The 20,196-nt window shown below is 50.4% G+C and overlaps 1 protein-coding gene across 8 annotated transcripts in view; it reads right to left on the bottom strand.

Moving 5' to 3' along the window:
• The window catches only part of SAMD11 (sterile alpha motif domain containing 11), a 115,829-nt gene that overhangs the window by 44,962 nt on the left and 50,671 nt on the right, over positions 1-20,196 (bottom strand). For all 8 annotated transcript variants that reach the window (XM_051786298.1, XM_051786299.1, XM_051786300.1 and 5 more), the window contains one exon: positions 9,522-9,646. In XM_051786298.1, the coding sequence (XP_051642258.1) occupies positions 9,522-9,646 (125 nt within the window). The remainder of the gene's footprint in view (positions 1-9,521; positions 9,647-20,196) is intronic.

Genomic DNA, 20,196 nt, shown 5'->3' with positions numbered 1-20,196 from the left:
ATCTAATGTTTGCCAAGCCCCACGGGGCTGAAAGGCTGCCATTGATTGGCTTGAGGGAAGGAGCCTCTCAGCTGAGAGCGGGGCGGAAAGCCTTCGGATTGTCTTCTTCCCGAGGAGCTTGGAGATGGAGGGAGGGTGGGGAAGGGAGAGCAAGGAGGGAGAGGACAGGGGAAATAAAAGAGGAAGAGAAATGGAAAGGAAGGAGGATGTGAGGGTGAGATGGAGATTAAGACTGGAAAAGGAAGCGGGGGGGGGGGGGGGGAGGGAAAAAGGGTTTGAGAACCAAAGGAACGTGAGGAGGAGGGGAAAGAGCAGCAAAGGGGAGAAGGGTAAAGGGAAGGGAAGGAACTGGGAACACAGAGATTGTGCACAGATGAAAAATTAATGAAATAGGCAGCTGACCCTCTTCTTGCTCACAGCAGATCATTAATAAAATCTTTCCAACGCCCAAACCTCCATCCTTGGACAACTCTTCTCAAGTCTGTTCATGTTTGACAAAGCATGTGGCACAGCTGACTCCCTGACCAGGTCTGGAACCACAAGTTTTATCTGGGGAGAGGGTAGCATAAGATTCCAGTTCCCCACAGGGACATACACCCAACTCAACCCTTGAGAATCCCCACCCATCTCCCTGATTTGCACTGAAGAGGCCAATAGCCACAGAAAGTCATCAGAGATGCTCAGCAGAGGGAAAGGAGCTGTGGGTCTTTACTGTGCCCCTGTGGAGAAACCTGGGAGAAACCTGCAGGGACAGCAGGAGGAAAAAAACCCAAACCAATACATGACCTTTCCCAAATTATAGTAACAGTTGTGGTCTTCTTTCCCATTTCCCCTGGATCAGCCCAGGCAGCCTGGCTTTGCCAAAGGGCAGAGGTGCTGGAGCAGGGCTGGAGCAGAGACTGAGCTGGCAGGACTTCAAGCACAGGCAGTCACAGGGTCACACACTGCCCTGGCAGGTTTGCCTGACCTGTGGCTCTAAATAAAATAGCCAGTGCTCATTCTGTCCAGGTTTCTTTTCCTGGTGGACTTCTCTCAACTCTACCCATCCAAAAGGCTGGGTCAGCATTTCCACATGTCTCCTCCAACACAGCTCTCCCACTCACAGATCCCTGCACTCCTTTCCCTTTGGCAGGACTTTTCCCCTCCCCGTCACCCGACCTGGGAGCCACTGATTGCTTGGAAGAAACAGGGAGCAGAGCAGGAGCTCAGTGCCCGCTCCTGGCACCTCTCATCCCAACAGGAGCTTTGCAGACACGCAGCTGTGAGGGGTTCCTGGGGGACAGGAGCAGGGAGCCAGGCCCTGCAGGACTAACCCACGGCACCCAAACCTGGTGACACAGATACACACGGGCACTGGAGCTGGAGCAGTGCCAAACCCTGGCTCTGAAGCATCAGCTTGACTCGTGGCAGGGTCAGAGCTGCCAGCTCTGCCACCCAGCAGCGAGAGTGGACAAGGCAGGTGCCAGGTCACAGTCCACGCTGGATCTCTATATATAACACCAGGGAGGTGTCACAGCACCAGGGATCTGTTTTCAGCTCCTTAGTAGCTGCCTGGGAGGCACCTGGCAAAGGAGGTGGAGGCAGGGGGCGGGAAGAGGTTATTTCTGGAAGCAGGATAATCTTGCTCTTCCCAGAGCCGCAAGGAAAGGAAAGAGGAGTCCGTGTTTATTTCTGCTTCGGAGCTGCAACGTGGACTGGCCATGAGTTGGTGGATCCCACTCTAGAGAGTGACAGACTCCTTGTCCTGACTGTGGCCAGTCTGCCCTGTTCACACCAGGCACAGAGGACACCAGGATACTCAAGGTGCCCATGGTGAGCCCAGTCCAACTGTGGCACCCCTTTCCTAAAACTGAGGGAGAAACACCTTGGAACGCCCCAGTGACCTTCCCAAAGGTGTTTGCAGAGCCATCCTACAAGAACTCTCCTGCCAGAGGCAGGCTTCAAACCCCTGTCAAGGTTGGACTCAATGATCTTAGAGAGAGATCTTAGAGAGATCTTTTCCAACCTTTACAATCCTAAGTTTATTGAGCTCCAAGAACAGGGCACTGAGCTTCCTCAGCTCCTTCTCCCCCTGCAGTGACAAAGCCAAGAGTAAAACCTGAACACTCACACCAGCAAACCCCCATGCAGCTGCAGGGCACAGCGAAAGGAAACACTTCCATGTTGGGCTTTCCCATTTTTCCTTCCCCTCCCAGGAACTCCTGCTTGTATTACAAAAGGGTGTTGGTCACCTCCCAGTCCTGCAAGGCCTCAGGAGAAATAAAAATGAACTTAAATAGAGCACAAAGAGAGGACAGTCCTCCAGCTCCAAGCCAAGAAGAGGACGAAGGGCACTGACAGAGCCTCGACCCTCAGGTTGCCTAGGTAAACAATTGTCCTTCATGGTAAAACACATAAACAACAGTGCCTGGGCTTGCAGCTCCTGGATGCCCATTTGGTGCTGATTTTCTGCTCAATTTAAGGCAGCAGTCCAATAAAGGCTGCTGCTTTTTTTTCCTGTTGTTTGGCTTAGTTAAATGAAAACATGTCTGCATCCCAGCTCATTATCACACGCTCCGAGAGCAGCCGTTCGCTGTGATTCTGTCTCTAACCATTAGCTGGAACATCCCTGATCCCAATTCTTTTCCACCCCCCAATATTAACTCCTCCTTTGCAGACGAAAGCTCTGGGTCTCAGTGCAAAGCCAAATGAGGTCACTGGGAAGGCCTCCACGGCAGGCACAAAGAATTCAGGGACAGGCCCGCAGGAGGGGAGACACCCAGATCCATCCATCTCCAAGCACTGCCCTGTCAACAAAAATTCCACATTCCTAAATGTGAAGCTCTTTACAGCTCACTCCTAAAATTTCTCCTTCTCCTTTGCTTAGTCAACAGAGCATCAAGTGGAGAGATGAGACAGGAGGGTTAATACAGAACAAATAACCTCACAGAGAGAAGAGAGAAATCTCTTTCATGATGTTTTTGGGACATGTGGATGAACATTGCTTTTCCAGGACTGCAAAAGCACCATACCTGGCCTCCAGTGGAGCAGGACTGCTAAACTGGGTCTCCTCAAGGGACACAGGTGTCATGTCCCCCCTGCCACGTGGGATTTCCACAGGAATCACTGCAGGTTAACACTGAGGACACCCCTGCTCTGAGGCCAAGGCTCTCAGGGTTTGGCATTTCCATCACGTTGAACCAATAACCCCTAGAAGAAGCCCAAGCTCTCTGGGAGCTCTGCACTGCTGGAAAGCTGGCCTTTTGCTGCTTCCCACACCACAGCCAAGGAAGCCTCTAATCACTGGGGAAGGGGTCTTGAATCCATGACCTTGAATCCATGAGCAGTCCCCAATATTATCTGCAGAACCACGGTGACCTGCTCGCTGTTTGGAGAGAGACCTGACACTCTGCCCTGTCTCCTCTCAGACAATATCCACACCAAACCAACTCCCTCCAGTCACGAGGGGCAGAAGGAGGAGAGGGAAGATCTACCCACCTTCCTCTAGCATCAGTGAGCCTGATTCCTCCACTTCTATCCATGCAAACAGTCCTACTGCAACTGGGAAGCCATGAAATGTGGCGCTGCAGAACAGAGGGTGTTTGAGGAGAGAAAGAGGAGAAATTAAGAGGATTTTTTTTTTTTTTTTTTTTTTTTTTTGCAGGAGAGGAATTACTTAGAGCCTTGGGACCAGGAGTCTACTGCAAAAGATGCTTGTTCAAACCCTAGAGCAGTGTGAAATCACACACACGAGGGGGAAGGCACCTGTGCTGTCCCTGTGAACCACAGAGCCCCACGAGGCTCCTCCATCCTCCCCCACCCCACGCAAGGCCCTGGCAGACTGCATCAGCCAAACTGGATAGAGGGGATTGGACTTGTTTACAGCCACACCACGAGCTGCTTAGAGGGGTTCTAAATCCCTGTTTGATGTGCAAACCGTCAGCTTTGCTGCTGTGCCTTTGTCAGGCGGCCCTGGCTCTGCTCATCCTTGTGTGTGTGTGTGTGTGTGTGTGTGTGTCTCTCTCTCTCTCAATTAAGATTAAAGCTCCTTGTGCCATCATCCCCTCTCAAGGTAAACCCCTCTGCAGTGCCAGTGCTGTGCCCTGGCTGCTGCCTTGCCTTTATCTGATCCTTTTGGAAGTGACTTTTATATTCCCATTAGGCTCCTGCCTGCCCTCCCCTCCAACATGCCTGCTCCCCCTGAGGCACTGGAACACACTTCTCTACCTTTGCAGATGTTCTTAAGCCTCTTACCGAATCTCACCAATGCAGCTGCCTCTCTGCCTGTTCCTGAGGAAGCACAAACTCCATTATATTTGTACTTTTCCCTCTCTTCCTCCCCTTGGCACGTTGTGCATCCCCATCGTGACTGCAATTTAGTTAGCACCCAGGAAAGCACCTCCAGCACTTCCCACTGCAGATCACCACCACCACCACGAGAGAAGGACAGGGCAGAGAGAAATCAACCTGCAGGGTCAAGTGAGGAGAGACCATTCACATTCTGGGAGCTTTGGGAATCACCAAAGTTTATTTTTCCAGGTGGGTTCTACACGGTGTTCCCCACAACTGCAGCCCTGCAGACTTGTCAGCACCTATAAGTGCTTGCTCAACTCTCTTCCCTGGAAAGGGATAGTATCCCTCTGCCCCAAAACCCAACCTCACCTCCCAGCAGCTGCATTAGCTGGTCCCAAGTTTCAAAAATAAGTAAATAAATAATTTAAAAGGTCCAAAACTGGCGAGGGAAGTGGTAGGGAGATTAAACCCAGCAGCTGGATGTAAGCCCAGTGTAGACATAACCCAGACTTCAGAAGAGGAGCTTGGTATCATTTTGATCAATGAAGAGCAGCAGAGATGGCAGAGAGGCCCTTCCCTCACACTCCACTCTCTGAACCTCCACAAGAACTTAGTGCTGCTCTTCCAGGGTGTGCTGGAAACAACAAACACCTGCACACCTGGAATCTGCACAACCCTTTGGAGGACAGGCATTTAGCAAGCACAAGCACCTCGACTCCCAGGCACAGAGAAAGGCAGAGAAAGCAGAGATACACTGTTCTTAAAACTCTGAGGACATGACACTGTCACCAGCCAACCCAGATGAGAAGGAAGAACAGTGTGAGAGGCTGCAGATGGGTAAAATCCCAAACCAGCGAGATGGATTTCTCCACCCAGTTAAGAATCCCGAGTTACAAACAGGGCAGCTCTTCCCAGAATCCAGGATCCCCTGGGACCTGAGGAAACCCAAGTGCCTCAGTGGTAATTTCAGTAATAAATCTGTGGTGCTGCAGAGCAGGCCCAGCACACACAGCTTTGCTCCAAGATTAAGAGATCCCTGTAACACCTGAGGGTCCCCAGTGGCCCTGGAGCAGCGAGATAGGACCAACACACATCACCCCCACACAAATATCTCCATCACTCCCCACTGACAGTGGCTCCAAAGCCAATCAATAGGGCAACTAGACTTTATCAGCACACACCTCTGGCCACCAAATTCTGCTGTCCTTGCAAAAGGCTCAGCCAGCCCAGGGCTCCAGGTTCTCACTGAGAACAACCACCTGGAGCAGGTTTTTGCCTTTTTTGGTAGAATTTTGCACTGGCATTCCTGATTTCCTTTAAAGGTGCAGCAGCCATCAGGGGACTTCAAACATGAGTTAGGCTGTCAGCTGTTCTTAGCTAGACATCTTCCTTCAGTGCAGAGAGCAGCAGCAGGGGAACACCACCCTCAGATCAGCTCTGTGCTGACTCTCTAAAACCCACATCTATTCCATATTGTCACTGTGGAACAACATGGAGGTTTAGCAGAGATGTTAGGGAGGACAAAGCAGGGAACTGAGCTCTGTCGTTCATTTGCTTTATGATCTTGAGGAATTTGCCCTTCTTTGTCTTGCCTGACTCATCTCCTACAAAGTACTCGAAAACTGGTGCAAGGAATTATGCATCCTGTCCAACATTTCTGATAAAATTTTACCTACTGGCAACGTAACTACCTCCCTTTCTCCTTTATCACTGTAGAACAGTAGTAACAGTCCTTCCATTTTTTTCCATGATAAATTTATTTTCAAAGCTCTGTAGCTCTCAGATTTCTGGAGATGCCACACTTACCAACGTGTCACAATCACCACACTGGCCTTAATCACACCCTCAGCAATGCAAGAAACAGCAGAGCCATTTGGTGTTGATTATTCCAGACCCTTTATAGCTCTTAAAGAATCACCAGATCCAAAATACAGTGATGTTTTTGGTCCCAGTTGTCCCAAACCCCAAGGCTGCACCTCCTCCAGGTTTATTGTTCCAAACCCACCTCTGTGTGTTATTGCACAACCCAAGTGGGTTATTAAATCCTGCTCCAGGCAGGGCCAAACCCTATCTGAGTCTTTCAGGACACAGTTATTTATTTTCCAAGTCTTTCAGCTTCTGCTGTCCCAAATTAATCTCTTCAGTCTCTCTGTTCCCAAATATAACCATCACCATTGACATAAAGTGACCTGTTTTCACTTAAAAGTTATCCATAAGCCTTCCAAGGATATTAATCAGTGCTGCTCTTCCAACCAAAGTTCTTATATGCTCCAGTCAGTCTTTTCAGCCCCCTGTGACCTGAACATCAGCCCAGTTCTAACCTTGAACCCCAGCTCTAGCCTTTCCTATCTCCCAGAAGTCATAAAAGCCCAAGAACTAACTATACACAATTATTTTTCATTAATTTCAGCCCCTTTCTGCATTTCAAAGACCATTAAAGATCCAGTAATACTTCTAATTTTCCAGTCCATGCTGTTCAAAACCATTGCACTGCCTCTAATCCCGGTTCTAACTATAAATCAGGGAATTCCCTCATGGAATTAACCACACATCAGCCAAATCCTGCCAGCTTCAACCCTCCTGCTACCCTCACGGGCCCTGCAAAAAGCAAATCTCTTCCATTTGTGCTGTCCTTGTTCTCAATCCTCTGCTTAACCTGGGCCAAGAAGGAGCAGAGGCTGGTGAGTCCTGTTCCAGCAGCACACCTCTCACAAGGGGGATGTGCAGCTGGAACAGCAGAGCCTCTGGAATCTCCACCTCTCCTGACTGGCACCATGTGCCCAACTCCAAACCCATAAACCAGCAACAGAAACTGTTTCAGCAGCAGATCCCAAGTGCCTCTGAGAGCTCTGCAGCTCACGGACACGAGTGAGGCAGGAACATGATGGCATTAACACCATTTATTCAGCATTGGTTATCTCCAGATGCCTTTTGGAGGGGGAAGGTTCTCATAACCCAGATACACAGCATTGTTCTCGAGGGCACACAGTGCAAACACAGCAGACAACTGGGGGCAAGGTTCTTCTCCCATTATTGTTGTAACTAAGTGGTTTAAACAACAACCAGCCTTTCAGACTAACCCAGCACTGGCTCTCTTCGCATTCTATATGTGGCAATTGGTGGTTTTTTCCCCTGCCAGCAAAAACTAACAGAACCAAGACACAAATCCAACAATGGGGCATCAGCTCCAAATCCCAGCACCTTCTGTTCCTGCTCCCCTGGCCTGTGTGTGCCTGGGAGGTGACACAGGGACCAGCTCAGCACACGCTCTGCCCTCAGAGCCGGCAGCTCCTGCAGAGACTTTGGCAAAATGAGCCCTCCCTTAATCAAACCAGCATGGAGAGAGAGCTGGCTCCAGAGAGAGGGGGGAATTCAGAGTTAAACTGTCCCTGGGGACATGTGACAATATCCCCCCCCCCCCCATCTCGCTCTTTTGCAGATCAGCTCTTGTCTGACACACCAGATCTGTCACGTCCTGAAGAGCTTTGTCACTCGCTTGGTGGCCTCTTGTGTGGATGAGCCTCTTCTCTTTCACTGCTCCAACATTCCTTGAGTATTTCACAGAATCATTAAGGTTGGAAAAGCCCTCTAAGATCACCAGGCCCAGCCATCAACCCACCACCACCGTGTTTCATCACTAAACCACGTCCCCAGGTGCCACATCCACACGTTTTTTTGAACATGTCCAGGGATGGTGACTCCACCCCTGCCCTGGGCAGCCTGTTCCAACGCTTTACAACGCTTCCCATGATGAAATTTTTCCTAATATCAAATCTAAACCTCCCCTGGCACAGCTTGAGGCCACTTCTTACTGCTTCTTAAAGTTAAAAAACTAACCAGAGAACCTCCAACATCAACTCTCTTAACCTATAAGAATGAGGGCTTCTACATCTCATCTTTTCCACTGCCCAGCACTGATGGGAATGAGAAGAACCCTTCTGCATTTCAGGAATGCCATGGACCTCAAAGAATCCCAGCAACACTGATCAAGCCCAGCAGTTTCTCTGTAAAGCAAAGAATATTAAAAACCATTTTGACACACAGACATATAAGCTCAAGCAAGGTCATACAGAAAAATGGATCTCTGGCCAGTATGGTGCTCTTGGAGCTGTGTAGGAAAAGGGGATGTTAAGGAAATCTGTTATTGGTGAGAATATGAAGATTAAGATGTGAGAGCAAAGACTGGGAGCTGCCCATGGCTGCTCTACAGACATATCACAAATCCCCCAGCTCAGCACGACACACCCATGGCACTGAACACTTCACTTAAGTAGTCACACCAGTACAAAGTCCACTGCAGGCAGAAGGAACCTGTCAGGAAAGGGTTAAACCTCAGGGAAAAAGCCAACCAGGTACCTGTCATGTTCCTGAGCACCCTCCAAAGACATTCCCAAAGGGTGTTAGATGTGGTGTTCCCTTCGGATTTGGGGTTAATTTACACAGTCAACAGAATGGCTAACAAAAAAAAATGTGAACAAATCCACAGACAGACAGGTTTTCAGGAAAGGCCTGTATTAACACACATAGAGATCCAGCCCTGATTTGGAAGGGCAGGGATCAGTCAACATAAAAAACTAACATAAATCACAGGTTTCCCTCAAAGTTTATTTATAATCAACGGCAAATCACAGATCCTGCAATCAACAGATCTCCAGTTTATTACAGAGCCTCACTTAGTGACTGATGAACAGCTGTCACCAGAGCATCCTTGCCCACACTCCCTCACTGACATCCAGACAGGCACAGGGCAGGATCCAAGAGGAACATTTCTGGTGCCACCACGTTAACCTGAAACCAGGTGAACTACCCAAAAAAAACCAGGTAGCGCCACAAAACCAAACAACCACACTCCCAAAGGAGTTGGCAGGCACAGCAGCAGCACGGGGAACCTCTGATTAATGAAATTACAAATCAAATCATGCTCTCTGCAAGGCCTTTCTGCTTCACTTGGCACCAACCCTGGGGACATTTCACTCCTCTGCTGGCGCAAGCTCCTTTGCCAGTACTCTAACACAGACCACTAGATCTGGGAATAACACACGGGGCTGGGATCTCAGAAGGACTTCACCATCACCATGAAATCCTTTCCACGTTAATCTTTAGCCAGAATATTAAAAAACCCCTTCCTAGAGCTCACAGAGTTGTAACACAAAGAAACCAGCTGCCGAAAAACGAACGGACGAGGCAGCCAAAGGGAGAGGAGGGGAGTCAACGAACCCAGAGCAGCAGGACCTGCTCCAGCTCCTTACCTGCTGCTCCCAGGCCAACCTCGATGCTGTTTCTCTTGAATTCACAGCGGCTCTGGGTCTCTGGCATAACGAGCTGGCGGCTCTGGTGCAGGTTGGAGATGATAGTGGAGAGGTCGTTATCGCGGCTGCAACAGAGCAGAAAAGCACCAAGTTAAGGAAATCCTATTTGCCACCACATAATTGATTTCTGTGTGTGTGAGCATCTGTGTGTGTGTGTGTGTGCACATGCAGGAGCCTTTTGTCTGCCCCTGACACGGCTGTATTCCAAGGAAGGTTGTTCCCCCCCTCCCACCCATCAGTAACCTCCTTGGTAACCTCCTCTGGTTTTGGGGAGAGAAGTGCAAAAAGTCCTTCCCAGCCAGCACTCTCATTTCCCATAAAGGACTCTGCAGCTGCCAGAGCTCCTGATTTCAGTTTTGCCAGATATAACTTGCGTGGGCCAGGACTTACATCTAGGATGGAAAAACTGAAAGTGCAGGAATTGGCAGGTCTGTTCCAGAATTAATAGGAAACTTGAACTGAAATAACTGATAGTTTTCTATCAGTTGCCACCCTTCTATTCTCAAAAAACCCAAGTTTTTCCATTCCATCACTCTTGGAACAAAAGACTGCTTGATTTGATTGAATAATAGTTTTTCTCTTTAGAGAGAAACCCACCACGAGCCCGGACATCAGCATTACTCAGAGCTGAGGGTACAGATTTATTTACTAAACTAATTTTCAACTCTTCCCTCTAACAGATCCTGAAACAATGCTCTTCCTTCTGGGAAAAGAGAATGTTTTAGAGCAATTCAGCATTATTTTGCCTGTTATCCTCACATCAGATTGCTGCTAAGTAGGCTAGTTTAGTCTTTTTTTTTTTTTTCTATTTCTTTTCCTTCTATGGAGAGGGAGAACACAAAAAGCATTCACTGCAGCAGATAGTGCATTTCAGTGGCAAATGCTTCTGCTTGCAAACCACTATCCACTTGCAAAATATTTCTGCATAAATGATATACAGTGAGGAGGAAGAACAAGGTAAAACACCACACCAACTGGCAATGCTGGAATGTCTCCCTTTTGTTTGTTTGCAGCGTTATGTCAAACCCCCCCTTCCTTCCAGCACAAGGTGCTTGCCCCGAGCTAAACGTGGCTATTTTTCTTCCTCCCCTCCCTTTAAATGGAAGATGACAGCCAGAAGAACCAGAGACACAAAAACCCCCATACATATTAGCAGTATTGCCCCCCCCTCCCACAGCCACAGCTCCCTCCCAGCCTCTACTCACATGCCAAGTGCACCCACTCTGTGCTGCTGTGACACACAGCACATGACACCAACGCACTGGTGGCAGAGAGTATCCTCACCTGGGACCAGCAGGGCAGCAGGGAGGGTGCATTATCTGCAGAATTACCTAGCAATGATCTTCCTTTAAGTATCCCCCTCTTATCTCCCCCCCCTCCACCTCCTCCCCACCTGCTGCGCCCCCACCTCCGGGCTGCTCCCAGCGCCAGGAGTGGATGTGCTCCGGCGCTCCCGGGAGAGCCCATCCCTGCTGCTGGAGAGCAGGGGCTAATCTGTCGTCTAGCTCCCCTGCTAATCAGATAAGTTTATGACAGAAAGTCTTTAGACAGAGGTACTTTCAGCGGGCGTCTGGCTCCAGATTTTCACAGGATGCCGCAGACAAAAACAGCCCCGCCGCGCTCGCTCCTCCGGCAGCCGCTGCCACATTCCCGCTGCTCCCCCCGCCCGCCCCCGGGCTCAGCTGGGAGAAGGGATGCTCAGATCCCAAAGCCTTTGAGCACCCATTGCATCTTCCTCCGCTAAACCAGTTCAGATTCCTCCTTATGCAAGCAGAAGGCTAATTACTTAAGCAAGCCCACAGGTGAGTGGGAAGCCCATTTCTCCTGTGCCAAGCAGTTTTGGGTCTTATCCTCTTTTAGCTGCCACCTTTTAAGATGCATTATGCAAATATTTTGGTGTCTTAAGTCATTTATGGGATTAATGTGAGGTGATTATCAGTTCTTTTTAATCATGCCAATCAATAACTGGATGTCAGGGACAGAGGACAAATGCAGATAAACGCTGCCATCAGCACAACGCCGGGGAAAGGGCGGAGGAGAGGAGCCCGGAGTGCAGGGGGAGAGAGGCAGGGAGTAGGAAGAGAAAAATAGGATAATTACATCTTCGCATTTGCAGAGTGTCTTGCATCCCAATCGAGCCCACGGCACTGTAAACACGTTTAGCCACGAGGAGGAATTGTTTTACCCACCACTAAAACTCAACTTCCCCGGAGAAGAGCACGGCACAGCTCCTTAACTGGGTTCTCCAAAACTCAAAGAGTGCAGAAAGCTGTGATATATCCAATGAAAACAAAAACACACGGAAGGAAACATTTACCACACCAGAGGTGGTATTTTTTTTCTTCCCCAAAATTCTTGTGGGTTTTTTTTTGGAGATTTTCCGTGCTCTTAAAACGAAAATCATCACGGGGTGCAAAGGTGCATTAGCAAGTCATCACTCCACGCAGGAGCAGGTACCACAGGGCTCACAGGCACAGTCACAGGCTTTGAACTCCACTCAGTCTACCCACACAATTAGGCAGAATCCCAGGAAAACAGGATTTCGCTGGAATACCTCTGCAGAAGGCAAACTGAACACCAAGGTGACATTGAGAGGAAAGGGAAGAAAGTCTCAAGATAAAGCAAACAGGCCCAGACAGCTTTTAACACATCAAACTGTCCCCAGGAGTTGTTCCTTTTGCCCTGGTGCATGGGAGGTTTGGAGCAGAGGCTGCGTTTGTGTTCTGGGCTCATCCTGGCTCAGGAGGAAGCACAGAGCTAGGGCTCAAGTCTTAGCAGGAGAAAAGAGGATGAATGGTAACTAGAGATTTTTATGAAAAACTGAGATATTTCTGCATAGGTGAAGGATTTCAGCATTATTTAAAACTCTGGTGGCCAAACTGCCCCAGCAAAGGCAGCCCCACACAGCTGCAGTCAGACTGCAGGGACTGTGTGGGCTCTAACAAGGGACTTGCTCTGCTAAACCCACAGGACCTTCTACCACCATAATAGAGTAACAGAAGAAAACACCAGCTTTGGCTCTGCAGCTGCCAGCTCTGCCACCTCCTCCTCACCCAGGACTGCACAAGAGAGTAAACTTATATAATTTTAACAGGAGACCTCCCTGAACCTCCCACAAAGTCCAACCAACTGCTTTCGTGCCCATGCTATTTAATAAAAGGAGTGAAAGTTTAACTTCTAATTGACTCTCAGTTCTTCCAGTACTCCACCAGCTCTCAGTGGTGTAGCTGGGAAGGAGGGCCCTGCCCAGGTAACAGCAATTTTCAGAAATCACCTCTTTTTGCACATTCACTGCAGCTGCATTCCCAGCCCTAACATTTTGTCCTGGTCCAGCAGGAAAAAAAAGACATTGCACCACCACAGGCTTTGGGACACCAGAAACTGAGAAACATCAGCTGTAACTCCAGCCTGGCCAAACTCCTCACAGCTCAGTCCTGCCCAGGCTCTGCCTTCCCCCAGCCCCGAGGGAGCAGCTCATCCAAACCACCATCAGTGACACCACACAGCCCACAGCAGGCAGACACCCACCTCAGCCCTGCCTCCTCCACAGGCCATAAAAGTCCCAGCACATTTCTCCAGGGAAAACAGTAACCTGGAAAGTTGTCCTCCTGAAGACAGGCTGAGCCCTGAGCTCCTCCCAGAGCAGTCCAGATACCCCAAAATGCCCACAGCTGTGAGGAACGGGGAGCAGCTGTGTCCCACACCCCCTGCTCCAATTCCCCTGGATTGACTGGTCCCAGCTCCTCATTCCCAAGCACAAACACAGGCCAGGAAGGGAATGGACTGGGAGCAGTCCTGGGGAGTGGTGGTGGGTGAGAAGCTCAGGGTGCCCCAGCCACGTGCTCTCACAGCCCAAAAAGCCAAACTGTGACCTGGGTTCATCCTCACAGGGTGAGCAGCAGCTGAGGGGGGGATTCTGTCCCTCTACTCTGCTCTGGTGAGATCCCACCTTGAGTGGGATCACATCCAGCTCTGGGGTCCCTGCACAGGAAGGACATGGACCTGCTGGAGTGAGCCCAGGGAAGGCCACCAAGATGATCAGAGGAGCAGCTCTGCTCTGGAGCCAGGCTGGGAGAGCTGGGGGGGTTCACCTGGAGAAAAGAAGGCTCCAGGGAGACCTGAGAGCCCCTTCCAGTGCCTAAAGGGGCTCCAAGAAAGCTGGGGAGGGAGTTTGGACAAGAGCCTGGAGTGACAGGAGAAGGGAACACGGCTTCCCACTGCCACAGGGCAGGGTTAGACGGGATATTGGGAAGAAATTCTGCCCTGGGAGGGTGGGGAGGCCCTGGCACAGGCTGCCCAGAGAAGCTGTGGCTGCCCATCCATGGAAGTGTCCAAGGCCAGGTTGGATGGAACTTGGAGCAACCTGGGCTAGTGGAAGGTGTCCCTGCCCATGGCAGGGAGTTGGAACGAGATGGTCTTTAGGTCCCTTCCAACCCGAACCACTCCATTAATTCTATTATTCTTCACTCTTAACTGTTGGCTGCAGACTTTTGTTCCCACATCCCATAAAAGAGGCCCTGGCCAGCACCTATCACAGCCCAGCTCACAGACATGGAGGGAACACAACAGGCAGAAGAACATCCAGCTTGCAAGACCTCAGGTCAGGATCCAGAACATGCACTTTGGGGCTACCAACAGAGTACAGCAAAAGCCCAACTGCTGCATGACCTGCGTGGAAGGGGAGCCCACACCAAGGGGAATGAATGGAGAGGGAGAGGATTCCTCCACCTGTGTGCCAAAGGCAGGAATTCCCCCTGGGAGCTCACCTGCAGCCCCAGCAGGGCAGTCACACTGTGCTGTGCCCTGTCTGGCCCTGAACCCTGCAGGGTGCCCCAAAGCAGCACCCCCAGCCCTGCACTGACACATGCACACACAAGCAGATTAAAGGTCTGATCCCTTCCAGTAGCATAATATTATATTTGAAAAACCGGATTATGGAAGGGGGGCTTGAGGAAGATACAGATCTCCTGAAAGGTCAAAGAGGAGACAGATAGTCTTCTCTAGGGCTGCAGGTCGCCATGGCAACGCTCAGTTTGCATGGGGTCCAGTAATTAAATGGTTTGGGGACCTGCAGGAATCCAGGTGTGACTCCAAGCTGCAGGGGAACATGTTCTGAGGGCGGATGGATGGGGGCACTTCCATCCCACAGCAGCAGCAAGGTTTGCTCTTCCAGAAAATGCAGGGCAGAAAATGAGAACTTCCTTTCAGGATTCCAGAGGGCACGTGGAGGGTTGGCCACATCCAGATTTCCTTTCAGTCTGGAAAGTCACTCCATGTCGTTGACAATCTCCTAAGACTTTTTTTCTGGTATCTGGCTCTGGATGATCAAAGTTCTGATCACAAGACCCTTTTTTAGGCAATTCTGCTGTTTTGGTGGGCAAAGTTTTAAAAGAAAGATCTTGCAGCACTGCAAGAAGATTTTTTTGAGTCTGAACTTCCAATCCAACACACATTTAACCTCATTCCAGAGCACCAGCATTTGTAAGGATGGCACTTTAACAGGGAGTAAAGCTGGCAGTGGTGATGTCTATTATTGTGCTGCACGTAGCACTGGAGAAGCAACCAGCCCACCAAACATGCCATATATATCCTGCCTTTTCCCTGCCCATTTATCCACTGAGAAGAACATCCTAAGCTTTTGCAAGCTGCTTCCATCCAACAGGATTCCCATTCCACCACTAGGCTCTGTCCTGCTGCCAAAAGCAACAGCCAGAGAAGTGGCTGGATATTATTATGGCTTGGGCAATTTTCAAATCCTTAATGAAGAGAGGGCAGAGGAGCAAGAGATCCATTTACCAGGAATGCAGGAAAGCTGTGATAAGGGTTTTGCCCAAGCCACAGGCAACTGAGCAGCTCGCTGAGCACCACAACTCAGACCACGGATGTTGCAAGCAGCAACCACAATGCTGTGAAGGCCAAGTCCAAAAGGCTCCTTTCACTGGATGTAACATGAAATAAGAGCTGTTCTCTAACAAAATGGCCACCTGGCCTTTGGAGGAGATCCCTGAAAACACTGTGCACTTGACCTGCTCCACTGGCAACAAAAGAAAACTGCAGGGGAGCTCAGTGTAGGAGGCAGAGGATCCACGGTAGGTCTGGGGAACAACAAAAAAAAGTCTTTCTCATCCAAAAATCTCAGGCCAAAACCCAGCAAACACCGGTGTGGGACTCTGGGAGTACAGGCAGGACAACATGGATAACTGCAGCTCAGAGCTGAGAGTCTAAAATCCCCTGTCACATCCCAAGGCTCTGATATAGGGAGCTGGCTCTGCAGAGCAGTGATGAGACGGACTCATAACTAATGGCTGCAAAAATTGCTGCTGGAAGGATGAAAAAACCACCCTGCTAATGTTCTCTACGAGTGCCCTGATTGCTGCCCTGCCTGTGTTTAATGGGATAACTGGTCCTGTGTCTCCCCAAAGCTGGTTGCTCCGATGAGACGCTCTGTAATGGCAGGGTAATGCTCCACCCGTGGCCACTCCACGAGCTGCTGTCAGGAACAGGCACCCAAGGGACAGAACCACACCAGAAGGTGCCTGTCTGGGACATGATGGCCCAGCAATCCACTGACTCATCCAGGGAGCTGCAGAGAAGCACCTGCAGAGCAGCCACACGAGCAGAGCCATCCCTGCTGGCACGGGCTGTGCCAGCCCCCTCATCCAGCCCCGCTAATGAGCCCCAACCTGTGCCAGAGGAAGGAGAAGTCCATCACAGGCACTGCCACTGAACTGTCACATTTGCTAATTGGGGCCCTCCCTCGGGAGGTATAAATGAATTAGGAGCCAGCCCTTCCAGGGACGCTGTGGTAACCAGACATGCAGCAATCCTTTCTGACTGACTTCTGGGAACAATAATCTTTTTTTTTTTTGAGCAACATCTGCACCGTGAGCCTCCGACTGGCAGGGTTTGAAGGCAGCAGCTGTTGCTCCAAGACTCCGTCTGGTCCTGTCTTGTCCCCTGGTCCTCATGCTGGACCATCACCCCATTTCCCTCTTCTCAATCTCAGCTGCTGAAAGCCCAGTTCTGGAGCCAGCCCTGCCAGCACACTGGGAGGCAGTGACTTTTGGAGGGGATGAGACAGATGGGGCAGACACCTCAAGCTCTTGGCCCCTTTGAGTGGGGGTGAGACACGTGCCCAGGCCCCTCTGTCCCTGCGGGCCACAAACCACCCTGGGACCCTCGGGAGGTGGCAGCTCCCAGGGACTGCTGCGCCAGATCCAGGCTGGGAGCAATGCCTTCTAAACGTGTTTCATTTACAGGCATTAGCAGCAACTGCATCTTTAACAAGGAGAAGGACGAGGAGACTAATGGATGGAGACAATTAACCAAAATATAAATCAGTGTCACAGTCCCTGCGTCTCGCAGAGGCAGCCAGGCGCCCGCAGGGTCTGCTGGTTCTTGCAAGGCGCTGCTCAAAGTGACTGCAAAGAGGGGGAGGAGAGGGGAAGGAGACAATTTGGTCAAAATTTAAATAATTCTCAACAGTGGCTGCCTTTCAGTTTGCTGCAGCTCCCCCTCTCCAAAATAAGGAGGCAGCAGAACAGCATCCCCCCTCCAGATGCCATGCCCCGTCCTCCTCTCAGGGAGCCCTGGGTGCCTCTCGGAGATTTTCCATCCTGCTGGCACACAGGGTTTGCTCTGCCCATGCTCTGAGCTGCAGGATCCCACACAGTAACGTTCCTGTGCTCGGGGTGAGGCATAAAAAAAGTGCAGGTCGCCCTGCAGAGGAGGTGTTTCACCTGCAGTGCAGCCCCACTCAGCAGCACCCAAAAAAGGCTGCTCCAGTGTCAGGATATTTAGCATAAGTTTGGAGCTCAAGCTGTCATTTTTCTGCTCCAGTTTCCTGCCCAGACTTCACTGGAATGTCAGTCAAGCAGCTCCGTGCTGCTGCTCTCCACACACATGGGGATGCACCAGGCAGGGGGGGAATGGGAGGCATCAGACACCCAGAGGCCACCTGGTCCTTCAGCAACAGGAGCTCCAGATATAGCTGAGATAAAAACAGAGGGAGTGATATTCCCAGCAGACACAAAATTTGCACAGATCCAGAGACTGCAAGACAGCCGAGGAAATGACGAAGGAATCCAGCCCTGGACCAGACTGAGTAAGTCTTTTCCTAATAATTAATCAAACCAAAGGCAAGCTGAGCAAATCCAGTCAAAAATCTTTGAAGGGATGCAAAGCAGGAGATTGATACGAGGTTTGGAAGGGAAGAGAGACTCAGGAATTAACACGGGAGGAAATAAAACTGGAAAATATTTCTTTTTAAATATGTTTCAGCGGCTCTCCATCCCCTTAACGATCACACAGTAAGTGCAAGGATTATATTAAATTTTACTGATCAATACAGTTGCTATAAAACTGTCCCGACCCTCTGCCCCTCCCTACAATAAAGAAAAAAAAATCCAATATGTAAAAGGAGGAATGTCAGGGCTTGCAGGGGAAAAGACATAGGGGCATTGATCAGGCCAGAGCAGGAGGAGATCAGGGCAGGTCTGTGCCTGTGCATCCTCCACACCAACCATGTCACTGAGGAACACACGTGGGCTTCCTTTTCCTTCCTCATTCTCAGCCTGACCAGACACAGTTCCAGTTCAAAGCTGAATTTCAGTGGCACCCCTGGCTCAGGTAACAGGCTCACAGACTGTTTCCTCTCCAGTCATTCCTTCCATGTACCACATGCACACCCACCCTTGCCTGGCCAGGCTGATACACCAGGACTGACAATCAGCTCCAAGGAGATGAGAAAATCACCACAACCTGCAGAAACACAACTGATTTTTTTTTTTTTCTTCTCTGTTGACCTCCTCTCTCCTCACCACCACAAAAAGGCAAGTTCCTGGTGTAAGGATCAGACCAATCATCCCAGCCAGGCTCTTCCCAGAGTCATTGGTGCTGGAGGAAACGGCCTCAGGTTGCACCAGGGGACGTTTAGCTTGGATGTGAGCAAACATTTCTTCACTAAATAGGTCATAAAGCACCGGAACAGGCTGCCCAGGGCAGTGGGGGAGTCACCATCCCTGAGGGCATTCAGGAGACGTGGAGATGTGGCCCTTGGGGACGTGGTTTATAGTGGTGGCCGTGGCAGTGCTGGGTTAAGGGTCGGATTTGATGCTCTTGGAGGGCTTTCCCAACCTAAAGGAGTCCATGATTTAGCAACAAGAGCCAGAGTGAGTGTGTTGCTCAGGGCTGCCCAATCTGGAGCACACGCCCAGGGACAGGACAGGCATGTAAATCAGTGACTGTGCAAAGGGAATAATGAGCTTTTTATGGAAGCCATTAAAAGGAAAACCCAGATTGGTCTATAAATACCACTGCATCATTATAGCTCTGAGAAACAACCTTATGTAACAGCACGACCATGGGATGGCAGGACTGGTGCAAAATAAGTGCTCAAAAGCTCCCATTTTTTTTTTTTGGTTACCATTTTTGAAAACTTAATAGCCATTTCCAAGGAAACAGATGCACTCCAGTCCAGCTCCTGGGGGGAAAAAAAAAATCCACCTTCTGTTCCCCTGCTATTTGCAGGTAAATCTGGGGAGTTGTTACAAGGTCCTGGAAGGTTGCTGCCAGAGCAACACCTGATGCAGCTCCCACATAAAACGCCACCAACATCACTCCTTTTCCCTTAACCTGCAATGTCCAGCCTCCGTGGGCCATTTAATCACAGATTCATTGATTTTTAAGCCCCAGAAGGGACCTTTATATCTCCCTGGTCTGACCTGCTGCACAGAACCTGTCAGGAAATCACCCCATCGTGCTCCCAGTTAATAGTGGCAGCTCAGAGTGGATAAAAAAACGCGTGACCCGTGTCCCTGCCCACCAGGGAGCAAACACAGACCCTCCATCCCCAAACCCTGACCACACTGAAGTGTGTGCTCTGGGAATAAAATCATGTTTATTCCCAGGAGCTGGTGAATCCTCTCAGCTTCTTCCTTACTAGGATGTAAACCTTCCTAACCAGACGAGAAAAGGCACATTTCACAAGCTCAGTGCAGGATTAACCATCCTCCAGCCCAGCAGAGCCACCTTGGGAGAAGAAATTCTGCAGAATAACTTTCTCCTCAGCACGTCTTGCTCTGCCCTGGCGTGGCCTTTGAGTGCCAGAGGTCCTTGAGCAGACAGGCAAGGTCACTGTCTGACACTCCCAGCAGTAAAACCAGGGTCACTGAGTCAGCAGAAACGGAGATGGGATGTGGATCAGGGAAAGCTGGCAGCTCAGACCGATCAAGGGCTCGTCCCCTCCTCCCTTCACTCCTGCTTATCACCTTGCACACAGCTCAAAACACCCCCAGCATCCCCCTAATCACAGCACACAGCCAACACCTTCCCTCGCAGGTCGCCGGTGGACAAACAGCCAGCGCAGGATAAGACCTAAAGCTGGGCACAGGAGGATTTGGGTCAAGGATTTGAAGGCTCTGATCAGGTGACTAATGAAGAAGGGGCTGGGGGGTGTGAGGGGGAGCAGCAGAGTTTGCTTCCCTGTTGCACAACAGGTAGTGTGACCCGCTGGCAGCCCGGGTCGCTTTTCCACCAGGGACGGGGGCAAAGAGCTGGATGCAGGCCAGCACATGGGTGTGCAGCTCCGGGGAGCAGAGGGGCTGCCTCCTTCCTC

Source organism: Manacus candei, unplaced genomic scaffold (genome assembly GCF_025592945.1).
Source record: "Manacus candei isolate 608988 ecotype Guabito, Panama unplaced genomic scaffold, ASM2559294v1 h1tg000022l, whole genome shotgun sequence".
Lineage (NCBI taxonomy): Eukaryota > Metazoa > Chordata > Aves > Passeriformes > Pipridae > Manacus > Manacus candei.
Note: the sequence above shows the minus strand (reverse complement) of the source record. Positions and strands in the feature narration are given on the sequence as shown.